The sequence below is a fragment of the Dermacentor variabilis genome, chromosome 10, assembly GCF_050947875.1.
Source record: "Dermacentor variabilis isolate Ectoservices chromosome 10, ASM5094787v1, whole genome shotgun sequence".
NCBI classification, from domain to species: domain Eukaryota; kingdom Metazoa; phylum Arthropoda; class Arachnida; order Ixodida; family Ixodidae; genus Dermacentor; species Dermacentor variabilis.
Genome location: NC_134577.1, coordinates 44,065,001 through 44,083,895, shown reverse-complemented (window position 1 = coordinate 44,083,895; position 18,895 = coordinate 44,065,001). Strand labels below are relative to the sequence as shown.

At 42.8% G+C, this 18,895-nt stretch overlaps 1 protein-coding gene across 3 annotated transcripts in view; it reads right to left on the bottom strand.

Moving 5' to 3' along the window:
- Nucleotides 1-18,689, bottom strand: part of LOC142560436 (ankyrin repeat domain-containing protein 13C) — a 39,646-nt gene extending 20,957 nt beyond the window's left edge. For 2 of the 3 annotated variants that reach the window (XR_012823368.1, XM_075672552.1), the window contains exons 1-9: nucleotides 18,534-18,689; nucleotides 17,532-17,573; nucleotides 15,258-15,362; nucleotides 14,495-14,626; nucleotides 12,972-13,038; nucleotides 9,137-9,281; nucleotides 4,203-4,358; nucleotides 426-493; nucleotides 32-125 (exon numbers count right to left, since the gene is read on the bottom strand). Coding sequence is in view for 2 of the 3 variants with exons in the window: in XM_075672552.1 (XP_075528667.1) it covers nucleotides 32-125; nucleotides 426-493; nucleotides 4,203-4,358; nucleotides 9,137-9,281; nucleotides 12,972-13,038; nucleotides 14,495-14,626; nucleotides 15,258-15,362; nucleotides 17,532-17,573; nucleotides 18,534-18,663 (939 nt within the window). In the remaining variant the exon portion in view is untranslated. The remainder of the gene's footprint in view (nucleotides 1-31; nucleotides 126-425; nucleotides 494-4,202; nucleotides 4,359-9,136; nucleotides 9,282-12,971; nucleotides 13,039-14,494; nucleotides 14,627-15,257; nucleotides 15,363-17,531; nucleotides 17,574-18,533) is intronic. The other variant, XM_075672553.1, reaches the window with a different exon arrangement.
- Between the last annotated feature and the right edge of the window lie 206 nt (nucleotides 18,690-18,895).

Sequence of the window (18,895 nt, the reverse complement as noted above, 5' to 3'; positions counted from 1 at the left end):
TGCAGTGATTGGCCTAGATCTGGTGACGCACCTCTGCATTTTCTAGGACAGTCGCGTTGCCTCTCGTAAAGCTCTCGATTATTGCCCTGTTCTTGTGAAGATCTTCCTCGGTGAGGTGCTCCCTCCTGCAAATGGAAACACAAAAGTCACACCACATGGCAATGTGAACCTAAACAGGAATCAAGCGAGATAACAAGTGCCCACAACTTCATAACTTATCTGGTCAATTGCAGTTTCAATTGATTAGTGACTCATTAGTGCATCCCAGTCACTTCTGGTGACCACACGTGGGACCAGCAGTGTAACTTCCACTTTCACTACTGCACTGTCTTTGCAATTGCCATCTCGACCTCTAACGAGATGCACGGTATGCTAATGCCAATCCTCTACTTTTGTTACGCGACATCAAAGAAATGCACACAAACCTTTTTCGAGACTCGAATGTTAGGCCATTGATGCTGTAGAAATCTGCTCGAAACTTCCCGACCATCTCCTGCAAAACAAAACGTTCCATAGTACCTATCGTAACACATCAAAGGCCGCAATACAAACACAGCTCTACACCTGGGTCACTGCTTTCAAAGCAGTGAAGTATGCAATTATAGTACAGTGACTAACAACTTCAACCTGCAGTTACACGCATTCAAGTTCTGGTAATCTGTCTTTAGGCTTAAGAAAACATTTAGCACACTCCCACCTCATTATGTCCATCTTACCCACACGATTGTGCAATAGTGAGAAACAGTTCATCTTAATTGCAGCAGCTACAACTGCACAGGGCAAGGGCACTTCATTACAGGCATCACCTTATGGTGAAAAAAGTGTTGGCACATGAATCCAATTGCTCTTCTTTTACTTCAGGGAGCCTGTACACGCGGTCCTGCTGTGCAATTTTGTTCGTCAGCAGATCTCAGCACGGCAAAGTTAAAAATAGATTCAAGCAAATTAAATGTACAGAAACAGGCAAGGCGGAGGTAGAATCCTGAAGGAGAAAAATTGGCATCCACCCGAGAAAACCTTTGTACAGCCCCCCCCCTCCCCCCCCCCCCCAACTCCCAGAGGTCATTTAATCATTGCACAAGCATATTCAAAATATTCAAGTTGTCGATTATTTTGCCTTAGTGCTGTTGTTTTTAAGTTGGCAGGGCTAATGCCTCAGTCAGGAAGCAATTCTGGGTTCAATCCGCCGACCAGGACAAAAACTTTCAACTACGCAGATAACCTTGTGAGGAATCAGTTTTACTTTTCCTAACGTACCTGCAGACCTGTGAACTGTAAATTTTGTAAAATCCACAGGACACCAAAATGAAGGGGAGGGGGGGATTAGAAAGCATTCATTTAAAATCTTGTCCTGAACATACGCCTTCTATACTAACATGTTTCATTACTGCCATGGCCATGGATCTCTAGATAATTGAAAGCAGTTGTTTATTATTTACAAGCTTCTCAGTTGTCCACACATCTAATTAGTAACAGTATTATTACATATATGTGTCAATGTACACAGTCAAATCACGATATAACAAACAATATAACGAAATTCTCGATATAACGAAGTATTTAACTTTTGAAAACCTTTTGCACATAGAACACCATGTACTTAGAATCTTAATGTAATGAAGTGTGTTTGTATGTGATTTCAATATAACTAAATTTCACTGCCGCCGCAAAGGAATGCAGAGACAATAAATGGATAAGAAAATTCTACGGCCCCTTTCTGTGTAAAAAATATTGATCAGCGACTGTACTTACTTGCACAAAAGGTCGAATTTCAATACAATGAAATTTCAATATAAAGAAACAAATTTCCAATTTTACCGACTTCGTCATATCGAGGTTTAACTGTGCTAGCCTGGTTGCCTCTTTTATCGAATGGACCAGATGCTGTTTTCATAACGTATTTCATGTTCGATTTGATATTCGGTCGTCACATTTTATTAGAAAATTTTACTATTCACACGTTTCTGTACACCTAAACATTGTTCAAGAACACTGAGATATACATACCTGCCAACTCACTCAAGTTTTCCACAAGGTTAATGCATTTGGGCTCGTTTCACTATATTATGAATGTTGCGTCAATTTTACACAGACTAAATTCTGTTTGTCCAAGAATTTCACTCGACAGTCCCTGAGCCTTCCATTGGAAGTCTTCTGGTGGTAAACTGATCCAAAAGGGGGGTAAACTTGCATTGAGCGAATTTATACATGGCAAGTTCCCGAAGCAGACAATATCGGTGGCACCAGCCACCGAAAATGTCACAGTGATCTAAGAGCAGTGTGTTGTTTGTAAGTATATTTGTTGTGCCTATACTGTCGCTGTTTATGCTCCAAGCTCTGAGGTAACCACACAGTGGACTCTCTGCAAATGGAAACTCAAGGGACCAGTGAAATTGGTTCCGTTTATCAAGAGTTCCATTTACTGATGAGAGACTAAACTGAATGCAATTACATGAATACAAAACCGAACAACCATGAGGCTGGTGTTTAATTTTAAGAGGCAGTTCCATTTAAGCGATTTCCGTTTATCAAGATGCCATTGTATTTAATAAAGTGGGTACACGTACAGTGTTGTGTTGGCAGAAGGAGAGAAGTGTGACATTACAGCACCGCACACTGTTCTAAAGGGATGCAAATGTGGCCAGACTGGTCAAACAATAAAACATAACAAATTAATCCATGTGCAGCATAAAAATGAGCCATTCCTAATGAGTGACTGGAGATTATGAAGCAGAATTTATCTGCAATGTGCGTTCACTCAAGAACTGCTGTGCCTGCCAATTAACCACAGCTATTCTGTAGCAGAATCCTTCAAAATATGGTTGTAACATTCATTGTTCTATGTCCCTTAACAGTCCAGTAAGTGCTTTTATCTCTTATATATTCATAACAGATGAATATTGTTATGTACTGGGAATTACTTTATTCCGCACATAGTACACCTAATCAACGTAGCCTTGTCGGAGAGATGGCGACCACACTACATCACTTGGCGCAAACACACTGTCCACGTGATTGTCCCACAACAGGGCTTGCCAGGGATGTGGCACCACCCATCGGCACAGTGGGGAATGTTCACACATAGTTCCGGACACTCCCCACTACGCGGCTGCACCCGTCCGCATCCGAGGACCGAAACCCGAACTAATCACAAACACAACAAATATTTGACAACTTCAAATAGTGAAGTGAATACACGTCAAACAGCAAGGACTGTTCAAGTGATATTTGAAATTTTTAATATTTGCATAACCCCTACATTTAGATATACACCAACCTTCTCTTTCATAAAATTAGATTTCATATAATCCCACAGTTTAATGAATCAAAAGTTTGATAACATTTCATTTTGTCAGGTTAAATGTCAAAAGAAAACAAGGCAAACCCGTCCAAATAAAAGGACACGGGTGTTTCAATTTGTTAAGCCTGTTTCACATGCAAGCGACTGTGCCGCAGCAGTGACGGGAACTGTGCGGCACCACAAGTTTTCATTTTACATGCACCCTTCTTGCATGATGCTTGTCGCTGTGATGAGAATCTCGAGGAATGAGTGTCCGCAATGGGTGCTCACAGAAAGCATGTGCAAGCAGGGGAAGTTTCCATGTTCCCCAAAAGGTGGTGCAGAAACTCAATATTTCAGCGCGTGTGAGATGCGGGTTTTGTCGCTCAAAAAGCAACGTTAGTGCTCTGCATTTTCAAGTAGAAATACACTGTGCCGATTCCCATTTCCTTTGGTTTTAGTTCTTGTTTTAAGGCCTACTACCACTATAAGCTTCATACTGTAATTTGGCATGACATGCGTCTGTTGCTGGTTCTTGTTCTGGAATGCAGCCCGTGCGCAGTCTCGACCACAAAGATGAAAACAGCCTGGTGAGCAGGAATGTGTGGCTTCTAACCAATCTTTCGTCCCCTTTTCCCCACAGAGCCTTCGAGCAGAACAACAGCGGTCTCTTGGGTTTATAAAACTGGGATGACCTTTCAGTGAATAAACACGAAACTAAACTACGAGCACCGTACCCACAGTTAAAAACAGCTGCGTGCATCATCATGCATAATTTGCTATACTCAGGTTCATTATAATCAGGCTTGACAACAGTGTGCCCAGCAGGCTTTTAAGATGCGTACGATTTGCACGACGGTGAAAAAAATGCAAGCATTGGAGCACAAGAGTAAAGCTGAAGCGAGTACATTGTGCCACTCACGGTTTTGTCCTCCCGCATCAGCCAGCCGGACTGCGCCCTCTGGAAGGTCACCGTCTTGGTTGAGATCTGGCCGGCCACAATGTCGCTGCTCATCAGTATGTCCACCTCGTCCTCAATCTCGGTTTCTGTATCCTGCACAAGGGGGTCAACTCTTTCCTTACCATGGAAAAAAAAAAGCCCTTTTTGAAGGCGTTAGTACATTTTTATTGAACTCACCAAAAGGTATACATAACATGTTAACATCAATGGAAAGCTCATGAAATGCATGTTCCAAAGATATAAATTTCAAACACAAATTTCAGGATTTAAAGCACAATTTGTGAACAAAAAACTACTGAAAAATACAGGAAATCTTTACAATGTTGTGCTGATAAAATAAAAAAGAAAATCTGAGAAAGCCTAAGCACTTGTGAGTTGGGAACGTGAAAGCACCAATTTCCAAATGAACGCGGCTGAGCGGTACTTCAAGTTCTGTGCTTCGGCTAATATGCCATAGCGGTACATGCTGCCCAAGCCAGCAAGCAGCAGCCTACGGTGCCAACACCGCATGCCACCGACGTCCTGCATCATGAGAGACCGAGGGAGCAGCAGCAGCCACCAAGGCTGGCAGGGGCGCCAAGCAGCTAAGCCCAGTGGGGGTGAGAGAGAGAGAGAGAGACACGGACCGCACACCAGCTTCTGAGAGCAACAACGAGAGTTACGTGGCGTCACGGCGATGCTCTCTCCCCTCATGCAACACTTGACATGCTACTGCGGCAGCGGGTGGCCCCTTTCGCCCACTCTGCTCCATTGAGGTGCACTCGTGATGTGGCGTCCCAGTCAATGGCAATGCAAATTTAGGTGCTGTTTCGCTGTTACAGACGAGACACTCCGACTCTTTAGCTCAGTGGGCCCATTTGGCGCTTTCACATCATTAAAAGAAAATAATATTCTCGGATATACTTAATGCTTTCACTTTGATTTCCAACAAATGATGAAGGTTTCAATGTTCTAGCTGATAAGTGATGTGTGCTAGAAAAAATATTGGGTCCCCAGCAGAATTTGCCTGTTCCAGATAGGTGGCACAGATACTGGGCAAAATGTCACATTATCAGTAAAACAAATTAATCCTGTCAGAAGGGAGTAAACAAAACTTGCTGCCAAGCAGCTGCCAAGTGTCCAGGTTGGTTTGGCAGGTTGCCACTGTCCAATTGAAATTTAATGATCTGACATCATCTTCAAACTTACTGCGACTAGCAGCATCCTAACAATCATTTGAAGGCACAACATAATTGCAAGACCGCCATCGTCCAGAGCCCAGCTACAGGAGCGCATGCCATATGGTGACAATCACAAGGTACACACTGCTTTTTAATAATCGCATCCCCCAACGAGGGCAAGGAAATAACTTGGAAAATGAAAGTCTGCACCTTGGACTACATTGTGGCTGGTAAAGGAACCATGGAGAACCCTTAAAATCGGCACTCATGAGTTGCCCATGATGCATGTTCGATGGCCATGGTAAGGAAACAATTAAATGCAGAGGGGTTTAAGTCTCTAAGTATCTGGCTGAGAAGTAGTGAATGCTGGGCATGCTGGTATTCCACATTCAATAAGAATGGTGCGAAAACACAGATGAGAAGGAAAACATCTGCACTCATTCCTGTGTTTTCACGCCATTCTTTCTTGAATAAGTATCTAGCCGACATTTCTGTCATAGTCTACAAGGGAACTTACGCCTTAGTTGCCACACTCATGAATCGGCGAGGAGCAGTTAACCCTTTCCTTACTATGTCTGAAAGAATGGCTCCCCCTACCCCCACCACCACTCCATTTTACCATTTTCCAGATACATATTTGAAACATGTATGCCAGGGCATAATACGTAATTTTAGAAATACTAACTTTACTGAACATTTAAAGGAAATGCTTACAGGTTTAGACTGAAATAAATAGAAGGAAAATAAAAAATATTTTCACATATAAAATATGTTTCTAGCTCAAATGCCTGTATAACATGAGAGTTTTAACGTTCTAGCTCATCAGGAACATGACCTAGAAGAAACGTATTCTGCCTAGTGACAACGGCCTTTTTCTGGTAGGTGCCACAAATTTAGTCAAAACATCACACACTATCCGCTTCAGGTGCCTTTTACACAATTGTGCATGTTAGCATAGTGTATCAAAAGCAAATGCAGCTATCAAATTAATGATACTTATAATGGCTCACTTACATCTCGGGAACACTACTGCTTGGGCCTGTGCTAGAAGCTTGAATTATACATTTAGTCGCTGACCGATAATTCGGACATGCTTGACTATTCAGGAGGCTCTGCGGCACCACCACTGGCCCAACAGACCGCATGTCTAAGGATGACCAATATTTTGGGCCCCTTACAGTGCATCGCATGATAATTCAGACTCTGACTGCATGGCCGTGTCTTGACTTCACCGAACTTGAGCAGAACTAGAAATACTTTTGTTATCATGGACTGTCAGGCCCAAGGTGAGCATATGTGCGTGCAACAACGTGCTGACAAATTTCAACCGTATCCTCAGAAAACCACTTTCGAAGATACTTTCACTTTCCTGATATTTCAAATGGCTAGCAACGAACACGTCGATGGGTGGCAGTGCTTCCACAATGTGATAGGGTAGCTTACCCCCTTAACCTTAACAAAACGTAAGTTAACCATAACCACTTAACCATAACTTAACCATAACCTTAACAAAACTCACCACTGATAACAGTGTATCCAACAGTTATATTTGATCATAAACATTTGGAATTACTACTAAATATAATATTAATTGTCATATGATTGATTGACTGATTCGAGGCGTTTGCCATCACAAAACAACACAGAGGCTATGAGAGACGCCTTAACGTAAAGTTCCAGATTAATTTTGACCACCTAGGGCCTTTTATCGTGCATCTAAATTCATGCACAGAAGTGTTTTTCTGCGTTTCGCCTCTATAAAAATATGGCCGTGGCAGCTAGGAATCCAACCTGTGACCTCGGGCTCAGCTGTTCAACACCACAGACACAGTCACCAGCAGGGAGTGCACCCCGTTAACACAACCTCGCTTTCTGATACAACGTAATGTAAGGCAGCATCTGCTGTCGCCATGGCAATTACGTTAACTGTCATCGCTATGCTGGCTTAGCAACCTCATTTATGAAAGTGTATGAAGAAATTACTTACAACACAATGAATCTGTGTGAAAAGAAGTACAAAATGATAAGAGACGCAGCCATTTACTACTCGCCATGTGAATGTGCCCCCTGAGTGGCCTGAAAGCAAAAAGCAGTTGCCGACAGTGCCCGGGACAAGCCAAGCCACTAAGTTGTAAAGGCTGTATTTGCAGTTTGTCAAATGGTTTTCACGTATTAAGCATTTGTTCCTTTACATGTTAACTTTTTCTTTCTACAGGGCAATGAACATGAAAAAAATGTCTTTCTGGGTGTCAGTATTGGGTATCAAGTTTCTGGTATCCTCAGCCAACAGTGAATTGCAGGCAGCAAGCAACATTTGTTGGTTTGGAGCAGGAGCACAGCATGAGGAAAAAAGTTTGGCATGCGATTCACTTTCTTTTGAGAGCACAGTAGGAGGAGACAGGCTGATGCAAGATTTCTGGCAGCAATGAAATCACAAATGTAACGTAAAGCAAATACAATATACACCTAGCATATGACGAGAGGTGTCTATCAAAGTTCCAAACTAAGTCGTCGGTGGTTTGAGCTGAAGCCCACATCCAGTTTACTGCTATGTGTGTAGCTCCCCTATAACCAAAAAAAAGGTGTCAGCAAAATATTCTTCTTTCTTTTTGTTGACTGCTTACTCTGATGCACTCTGCGCATTCAGATAGAATATATAACATTTCTTTCTGGTATTTATATGTCCCATCCTGAAAGGGTTAAATAGTGACAAGTTCTTGAGAGACTTTACTGGCTGCTACTACTAATTTTTGATACTCGTAATTATCAAACAGCTTCGACTGACGACAGCTCCACCTTCAATGTCAGCACCAGCAAGGATGACAATGATGCTAGGAAAATTCCAGACAATGACTGTTGCAAAGAAATTGTACAATCGTTCTGTTATCAAGCCACAGCCATTCTCGACTCAAGTCGCCAGTGGACAGTGATTTGGTACATGCATAGAGCATACTCTTATCTACATGTAAATTAAATTATCCGGTTCTAAGTGCCAAAACCATGATCTGATTATGAGGCATGCTGTAGTGGGGGACTCCAGGTTAATTTTAACCACCTGGGGTTCTTTAACATGCACCTAAATCTAAGTACACGGGTGTTTTCGAATTTCGCCCCCATCGAAATGCAGCCGCCCCATCCCACGACCTCCATGCTTAGCAGCACAACACTAAAGCCACTAAGTAACCATGGTGGGTGGTTCATCTATCTGTAGTGAGAGCATGACAATGACAAAAATACTGCCTGATCAGGTCGCATGCAAGAATATGTGAGTGCTGCAATGCTTTGACAAGCTATTTGTGGCCACTTCTGGACTAAAGTTCTTCTCTGACGAATCCAGTGGTTTGGACTCCCAATTATTAACTTCAAGGTGATCCCTGCAGTATCAATCAATGAGCAACTCTATTCATAAGGAATAAAAAAATTCATATTGTATGTCAGCATACACTACCCCCTACTTGCTGTAATGGGCAGCAAATCACCTAAAAAGCACTAGAATGACACTAAATATTGTAGATCGTGTCACAGTAAATATATAAAAACTTATGAATTGTGTTCGTAATGCACTGTAATGGTGAAATGCTATTGCGACCTCATATAGTCATCACATGACTTTTGCGACAATTTTTGTGCAAACAGTATATAAAAGTCGACGCACAAGAGCAAGAGCAAAGTCCATGCCATTGCTGTCACAAATGACAAAGTCGCTGCTACAGGATGCAAAGCCAAAATCTTCACCTCGTAACGGACATTCTGGTAGACTTTCAGATTGTTGTCCAGCACTGTTAGCGACTTGGACGGTTTGTCGTTGCCCGTAAAAAGAAAAGTGATGTCACCGCGCTCCCATTTCATGTCGTTGAAGTCGACGAGTGTTGTGTCTAACCTGAAGGGACAGAGCAAAATGTCAAGTACAGGAAGAGAAAAGTGTGGAGGAATTGACGTAATCTGAACATGAATTGTCAGGTCCATGCTTTTTGCAACAATTTGTTTCTCTTGTTACTAGCCCCAGTGAACGTGACAATGTTTGCGTGCCAATGACAACTGCGCTGAGCGGTCAATCCCAACGAAAATGGCCTGCGGTGGCACACACAAACCAGTGATGAAGGGTGAAAAGACGTGGGTCAAGAAAAAAAATTATAAAATCTGGCTTCTTAAGTGTACATATCTTGAATAATTTTGATACATATGTTGTTGCAAAGTTAAAGAATCACAGACCTAATTTATAACTTCCTTAATTTTCTTTAACACTAAAACCAAAATTCTGCAACAAATTCCATAAGGCAGTTTACAACCACTTAAAGGGCAACTTGAGCATTTTTCTTGACTATATTAGGATATTGTCATTTTCAAATGGTATTGATAGTCATGTCACCAGTAGGGTGGTTCAATTTGCTTAGAAACTCATCAATAATTTTAAATAGCCAATAAACGAGGTACTGAAACCAAAACAGGTAGCTTCTTTGTGCGATGTCTACAATGAGTTGATGAGGTCAGATCCTACACCACCTTAATGCAACCATGGAGAAAGCGTGCTGAACACGCAGTACACATGGTGCTAATGCCAAACAAGCGAAGCTGATGACGTATTCCAACTACGAGGGGAGCTTCTCCAGTTCTTTAGAACTCTTTCAAACAATTTCAGCGATGATAATGAGTGCTGAAGGATCGCCTTTTGCTTTTGACCCATCGCCGTCACCGTGCGAGGCAGCTGACGAGCCCCAAGCTCAACGCCTCGTGCTACGGTAAGACGAAGAAAAGCACTGGTCATCACGTTTGTCAAAACGACGATTGTCGGCCGTCGTGTCGTAGGAAAAGGAGCCAGCTTCGACGTACCTTGGTGAATTGGGGGTGTAGACTCTCACGTCACAAACACATGGTGGCCAGAAAAAAGTCACACATTCGTGGACATGAGTTTATCTTCAGGAAAATAACTTCAGGAAAATAACTGCATTGCAGTCATATTGTTTGGCACAGATAATAAGAATGCAAAAGATAATTCAAAGCTTTATCAAGGTCAGTGGACATCAAAAAATCGCCAGAGTTGCCCTTTAATGACAGAACTTTTACATTCTATGACAGAGTTATTAGCAAATTCAGAGCTAGGCCGGGGCTAAAACTTTGAGGCAGCTGTTTCTTCACAAATGAACCGCAAGTAGAAAACGGACATGTATGAGCCCTTACAGTGCTTAAAACGTCAAAGAAACTATCCATAGTACAAGCAAGGCAAACTGCTCTTCTGCGACCCTATTATTGCGATTGCAGAGTCACAACTCAAATAATACACAACATAAAGTCAGTTGCAACGGCAAGGTTTCAGACACTGACAAGTTAGAGCAACGTCCTTATGGGCAATCTATTCAGGCAGGTAAAACATCCGGTTATTTGTCAAATACCTGCATTGTCGCTGCACACTGTCCGGAGAAAATGATAACAAGTGCGTAAATACTATGTCCCCTCAAAACATACACCGTACTATCCCAGAACTGGGGGAGGGAGAGATAAGCCTTCTAGATGGCAACAAAGGGTTTCAGGGACACCTAAAACACAGAACCAATCAGGAATACAAACAAACAAGACACACACCCTTTCACCGTGAATTTTTTTCTACTCACAAGTAACTTGAAGCTGAATCAATTCAAGCAAGGAAAACAATGAACTGAGCTCCCGCTGTACACTGTTCATGGATGGCAATAACAAATGGGCTAGTGCTGTGTTGTCTCAAAACTGCCTGCTATCTAAGACAGCAGCCCGCTTTCTCACCTTGGCAAGATGAGATAAGCTTTCTGAACAACAACAGTTTCAGGGACAGCTCAAATAGAGCGTAACAAGGAAACAATGCGAATGACATACGCGTTCTAGCAAACTTTACATATAAATGCATTTGAAAGGGTCTGAAACTGACAAGTGCAACAGGTTTACAATGCAGGAAAATACATCACTCTTCCCATCGATGAAAAGACTGGTTCATTAATTCGTGGGGTTTAACGTTCCAGTTTGACACTAGGACTACGAGAGATGGAGGGCTCTTGTTGAATTTTGACTAACGTTCCAGACTAACACTAGGACTACGAGAGATGGAGGGCTCTTATTTAATTTTGACTACCTGGCGTTCTTTAACGTTCCCCAAAATCTAAGTATTCACGTGTTCTTGCACTTTGCCCTTTAAAATGTGACTACTGTAGCCGGGAATAGAACCCAGAACCTTGTGCTCAACCAGAGAGTGCTGAAGCCACCACAGAGGGTACTGATGCAAACAACCACAATGCTTTTCCGTAAATGGCGAATTCGCTTTCTTTACAGGTGATATGTGGAATCCGCAAGTGGGCTTCTCCAGACATCTTGTATCGCCTAAACCAAGATGGTGCACCTCCAGGTTAGAATCATAAATAAGCCACCCTAACATGGACTCGTTCCACCACCTCTGCGTTCCTCCAATGCTCATCCAGGTTTTAAAAATGCAAATGCCAGCTTCAACAGCACAGCCACGAACACAAGCACAGCCAACTTGCCTAGCCTTGCCAGAATTCCTGCGTACTGAACATTACACAGTATCATCTATAGGTGCAGAAAATGGTAGAAAAGAATACACTATTCCATGGTGAACTACTGTTATCAAGTGGCCATGAGCTCTCAGAAATATACACGCATTCATCATCAGAACATCTCTTACATTCCATCAAATTATTTTCTTAAATTGCTTAAATTGAACATTGTACCTCCAATGGGTTTTTGACTGAACTGAGGGTACTTTCTGGTGAAAAGTGGGGCTACCAGTACACCACACACTGGCGCACTCGAACACATTTCCTTGCCCTCACCGGATTTTTGAATCGCCACGTATCGTCACAATGTCAACAATGTACAGCAATGCAAATTTTTCTCTCCACACCTTCAATCTCTGAAGTTTATCTACTCAAATATCCTATCAGTTCAACACGTATCATGCAAACAGACACCCTCGAAATCACTCCTAAATACACAATGGCAATACAAGCACAGCTCTGAAGTGCTTGAGAATGTCTGACAAGGAAAAAAGTGCCTATCTATTAACATGCAAGTTATTGAAGGAATGTGTTACATGTCACAGATATCTGCAGGAGCCACATTCGAATTACTAATTTAATGAAAATTTATTCTGCATGCTGGAAAAGTGGTAATAATGTCTAATTACTGTTTTTCTAATGCCATATCATCGCTTTCTGCTACCAGTGTTGCCAGCATCATACAATGTAAATAATTCTCCAACCGTATGCTAAACATTATTTCATATGCCTTTCAAAGTAACTGTTGAATGTCTCGGCAATTTGAATTACACGCTTCCTGTTGCCTCGGAAAAAGGGGAGTTTGTAAAGACTCTTTAGACAAGGAAAACATCCCGCCATCCAGCAACTTTCCTCCCACACACATTCAAACAGCATTCAAACCACATGGTGAGGCTTGCATGAACGTTCTAGCCTACGAAAGAAGGCCCCTTTGATGCTTTGTCTATGAAAAGATGCAATAAGAATCCTAGAATTACAAATAACTTCAGAGACAGCTGGGAATGTGGTGAAACTGAGGAACAGAAACGAACCGAATGTTTGATCCTTTTTTGTGAATTTTACAGATGTCTGATGGCAGTATCCTTGAGACCAATGGTACTGCAAGGAAAAAAAAACATAAAAAGAAAGTAGTTGGTCAAACAAAACGGTTAGAACTACACAGCCACAAGATTGCAACAAAACTGAACAAGAGGAACCCGCTGCAACTGTGACAAGAGAAATTCCACAAACAAGGTCATAAAAAATATCAGGCAACAATTAAAAAATGCACTCATTGGTTGCAGATAAAGCAAACATGTGACAAAGGAAAACAGCACCACTGAAATCTTTAAAAAACAAAGATTCAATGAAAGTCACAGGTCTGCATGACACACGTTACAGAGTTACAACGAAAGCTGGAGAACAGAAGGCTATCTCTTTACGTCATTTGCACTAAAATGAACCGAACTGTCTGCCTCGCATTGGCAGCGAGCTGCGGCTTGCGTTGCTCTCTGCTGAGCCTGACGTTGCCTGGTTGCCACCGTGCGCGTAGCTCTACAATTCACTTCAGAAGCGGTTCATACCTTGCAAGGAGGTGCCATAACATGCACTGAAGAACAAACAGAGGTATCGAGACTATGAGGCGCACGTGTCACATCCCCTGACATTTGGCATGATACAACGCAACTGCTGCATGTCATGACACCTGGTGGAATACAATGCAACTGCAATGCAAAGTTCGCATGTATTGACACTGTGCCGCGCACATCTCACATCGCGTGACAAGTGACACGATACATGGCATGCTACCTGGTGCAATATCCAAATGCAATGCAAAGTGTGCACATACCGATGCTTCGGGACACGCATCTCACATTGCATGACTCTTCACACGCTAGGACACCTGTATAGGACATTTTTCCATAGCAGCTAGCAAATGCTGGTGTTGTGCAGTGGTACAGTAGCCGACAGAAACTGCTTTTTTTTTCCTCATTCCTGGCAATAGCTGCAATGAACACCGACGGCGGACATCGCTAACCGAAACAGCTATTGAATTCATCCCATAACAGCTTATGCTGTAAAATATGCAAATAACTAAACACTGTTGTAAATGGCTTGGCCTAAATCAGTGCAACCGAAGGACATTTCTAGTAAGCTATACACATGTCAAGAAATAGCCACATGCAGATGCATAACCACATAAAGCTGCCAAGTTTGATGCTTTACTCTCAAAGTCCAAACTTGTAAACAAAAATGAGAGAGGCTTATAGAAGCTGGCGAAGCGCAAAGCACTCCTCCCAAATCCATAAAACAGCATTTATAACATTAGGCTTAACAAGCATCCTTCATACAATTCTGCCTTGTCCCACACAAAAAAAGAAAGAGAATGACTAAATAACATCTATAGATGGGAAAGTGATGAACCCTTACCAACTTGCCCAACTGTCAGTTCTACTACACACTATATCACACCTAAGGTAGCTAATTGCACCTAATTCGTCTGCACTAAACAACCTGTATACGGACAGTTTTGTCATGTAAAAAATTGAAAAGAAATGAGGTGAAGTCAACTCACTCCAACTTTGGAAGTCCCACTTGAGCTCCATGTAAAAATCGCCCATGAGTTCCAAAATACGCACGAGATCTGGCCTCCGGAAGTCCATTGCTTCCCTCGACTGCTGCTTGAGTTTCCGTAACAGGGAGAGTACTGCGGATACCCACATGAAAGCATGTCGAAACAATAGACACAGTTCCATTTAATGCAACATACATTTATCAAGATGTGAATTATGCACAGAGGCCATGTATTTTCCTATGATTGCTTTCAGATACACTTCACTTGTGTGCAATGAGGTCTAGCACTACACCTCACTGGAGTGATGGGCATACCGTCCACTGGCTCAGCCGTTCAAAGCACACTGACAGCGATATAGCCAAAGTAATCGGTGAGAATACGGCCTCGGAATATCGAAGCAAATTATTTCAGCAACGACCAAGTTATTTCACAAATATGATATCTGTCCGTTTTGATAAGTACATCTGCTTCGTACTTTTGCAGTTCAAAGTTTGCAGTTGCAGTTTGACTTCATAGTTTGTACACAAGCAAGACATGGCTGGCAGGTTGGTTTTGGGAAACTAAACGCATCGGACATCTCACGCTGGTACCCAGTCCTACGGTACACTAAATACCAATGTCGCTGTGATATGTGGATCTCCAAAAGATCCTTAAAGTTGCCCCTCAAGCTTCCTTGCTAAAAGTACGTAACAAGGACACTGCAAATGTGATAACAGAAAAACAAAGTATTTCGTAGAACAACGTTGGCTAGAAATCAACTCACTTGTCTGACGATCCCCGTAACTGACAGCTTCTGCTAGGCAGTTCCAACCTTGGCTGTTCTTCACTTTGACAGGAGCATTGTGTGCCAAAAGTAGTTGCACACACTCTAAATTTTAAAAAAAGAAACATAACACATGGTAACGCACAGTTAATTCACACAGTCTGTATTAAAAAGGTTTAGGCTGCTGCAGAAGACAAAAACACAATGGTGCACACAGGGCTGCGATATTGTAGCGATGCTTTTCCCCGATGCTAATGCCTTCCGCACTTTTTGCATTTGTGAGGGATCAAAAGATGTTCTGCCCTGGATGGAGCATCGTACGTGGCCACTCACAAACGCGAAAAGTTCCGAAAGGCATTGCTACAAAATTGTGGCCCAGCAAAGGAATAATGTCAACCACATAGGTCGCCACTACCGCATAAGCTCTCAATGTCTCAAAAGAGCAGTGCAATTCATTTTTCTTCCCACAAAAAGTATAACACAGGAATCAAGGATAGATAAACAAATAGATTAATAATGGGAAAATCAGACATCCACCCGTTTGTAGCAATTGCTACAAAGGAAACCCATACGGGTTCCTCGAAAGACAAGCCTCAAAGTTAGTTTTTTTTTCTTCAACTCTGAGGCTTTTCTTTCGAGGAACCCGTATGGGTTTCCTTTGTAGCAATTGCTACGAGCGGGTGGATGTCTGATTTTCCCTTTATTAATTACTTCTCTCCAACTTGCGGGTTTCCGCAGAACTACTACGATAAACAAATAGCGCGCAACATTTGTTCTACATATCTATGTAGATTCTGTGTTTCATGAATATGTGTTGCCCTATGTGCAAAAATAAAAGCATGGACATCTCTCTAGTTAATGTTCACAGGAGAAAGCAAAAATGCGGCAAGAATATTGTCAAATGTGTGACATTACCTGCAATTAAAAGGCAACTACCAATATACAAAGTTACTGAATTAACAAATGGCAACCTGTAATCTGGTTTGCCTTGAGTCTCAATAATTTCGACTCTGAAGAAAGGGTACAATTTCATTACCACATACACAGTGCTAAACAAAACAAGCCATGCAGAAGGGTGACATGTCAAAAACTGTGTGAATTTTCTTATCTTGTGACAACACATTTTTGCTTCACATAGTACATGTAATTGAAAACATCAGCACAAAGTAAAAACAATCAAGATCACAAGCCAAGTTCCTCATACTGTGCACAAAGCTCGACTGTGTTAGGACAGAAGCAAAGGCAAGCACCCTGCACAAAACAACTGCTGCAGCCACTTAGGTCAAGGGGCATGATGCATACAAACACAGGCACCTGCTTATGTGTTCACACAAATTAGTTGGTTGAAAAAAAGCTAATGTTGAGAAATGAATCTATCCTCTTCCCTGCCTTGGAGGAGCTGGGTTCGTTCACACATTTCTGGTAAAAACGGTCAAGGACAAGCTCAGCTCCATCAGCAGTACTTTGCATTTTTAGCAATGCCATGGACAAGCCTAGTTTTGTGTTGGCACTTTTTGTAGATGGCAGTGCACAACAAATGGAATAGTGCATTTAGAAGTGAACTTATTCTTTCTGAGGAACTAAATTAATGTTGGCAACTGGGGTTTTTTAAAATAATTTGGCCATATTTGGTAAGGATTCTGGATATAGTGAGGCACGGAAGGGTTTAAAATAATGAGGGGTTATCTTCCCCTGTTTATCAGTGCTTCTGATAATTATAGCTGATCCCATATATTGATAAACTGCAGAACACAATGGTGAGTTAAGCAAACATAATGCACCTCAATTCCATATGAACACCACAATATGTGTAATGAGCTGGGCATGATCTGGAACTATAGAACAATCTAGTTTGTGGAAAAACTCGACTTTCAACTTAACATTGCATCTGCTTTCATACAGTGGTCTAGACAAGGGGTAGCGTCAACAATTGAACTTAAAAAAAAAAATGTGCACGTCTTTCAGCATGGCCTTTCAACATGTTATTGCCTCACATCGACGAGAAACGTGAGAGGTGACGAAACAGAAAATATATTTCTTTGTGTGAACAATGCTCAGAAACTAAAGGCACAGATGGTATGACGTAAACACGAGTCTCTCGAATACAGCAGGTGACCTTTAGTGAGCTAACAAGACATGTCAATGCACTGGCCAAAAAAAATTTGCTTTGACACTCTGCAGTTAAGCACGAAACAAACAAGTACGAACCACTCAACGCTGCTTAAGTGCTTGCATTATAAATTTCGAATTAAAAAGAAAGTTCATCGGACATACCCTTCTGACCCAGCATGACAGCCAAGTGAAGTGGCGTGTTTCCTAAAAAAAAAAAAAAAGAAAGCGAGAGAAAAAAGAAGTCAGGTGTTGCTTTCGTACTTTCGTCACGCAAGCACGTCCTGTCATCTCAACTTGAAAAGGAAACAGGTTAAACTAGAACACGAATCGGTGTTTCTCTTTTTGTTCGTTACCTCTTTTACGTTTGTTAACGATGTCGAGTACATCGGCACGACACAGGCTCGAACGCCGAGCCTTTGGAGCCGCGGAACGTTCACCAGCTGGCTACGGTACGATGCCACATCACGCGAAGCAGAACGTTCTCATTCATTTCTACCATTTCCACATCGGCTCGTTGTCGCAGGCGCTACGCGCGTAGACATCGTCGCCCCATGCAAGGCGACACATAATCCGTTTACTAACCTATGCCGTTCCGCTGTCGTGCGTAAAACACGCCGACATCCCAGCGTCAACGTTCCCACGGCCGTAGTTTTATCCCACGGAACGAAAGCGTTCCAAGGCCACGCACATGTGAGCGGCCGATATACTGTCAAGACTGGAGCGGAAATTCCTTAAACCGCTTCCTCTCTCGGGCAGCCGTTAACAAGCGCGCCCGCGGGGCACGCCGAAAGAAAGTTGAGGGCGGAAACGCGGCAGTAAGAAAATTATGCGCTCGTCAAGTGCAGCTCCTTCCGTCAAACACGGTTCACGTCCGCCAGCGCCTGGACACCGACAGACGCGGCAGACCTCTTCGGAACGTTTTTCGTAGAGTGTTTCGCGGCGGTTGTCTCAACGACTAGATAAACAGTGGGTCAGGCTCGTTAATTTCGAGGTCGACTCTCTTCCGACGTCGGTGGCTCCTGCAAACGGGTGGGCAACGGTTTAGCTTTCCCGAAGTCGAAACGATGGGGCAGCTCTCGAGCTCTCCAATGCCCGGCTGAACGGGCACGGAACGAAAACTAGTCGCGAGAGGGCAGACGACCGGGTAGTGCGGGACCGTCTTACCGTGAACGTCCTTCTGCGCGACGTCGTGCGTCCTCAGGAGCGCCGAAACACGACGGACATCGCCTAGAAATACGTTTTCGTGCAACGGATACATGCTGCCGCCTTCACTGTCGCCGTCGCTGTCCGCCATGTTTACCTCTCGCGTCGCCTCGTCGGGCGTACGTTACGATGCGAGAACGAAACAAGGAAAAAAAAAAAAAAAAAAACGCCGGCGGCCGACGCGACGCGGCGCGACGGTACTTTTCACGTAGAAACAAACAAACAAAAATGTGGAAGAGGCGCATTTTTTGGTGCGAAAAGTTTAGTGACCTCGTGCTTTCTAAAATTGTCCGCGATCTTGCTCTTCGAATGGGTGAAGTGGC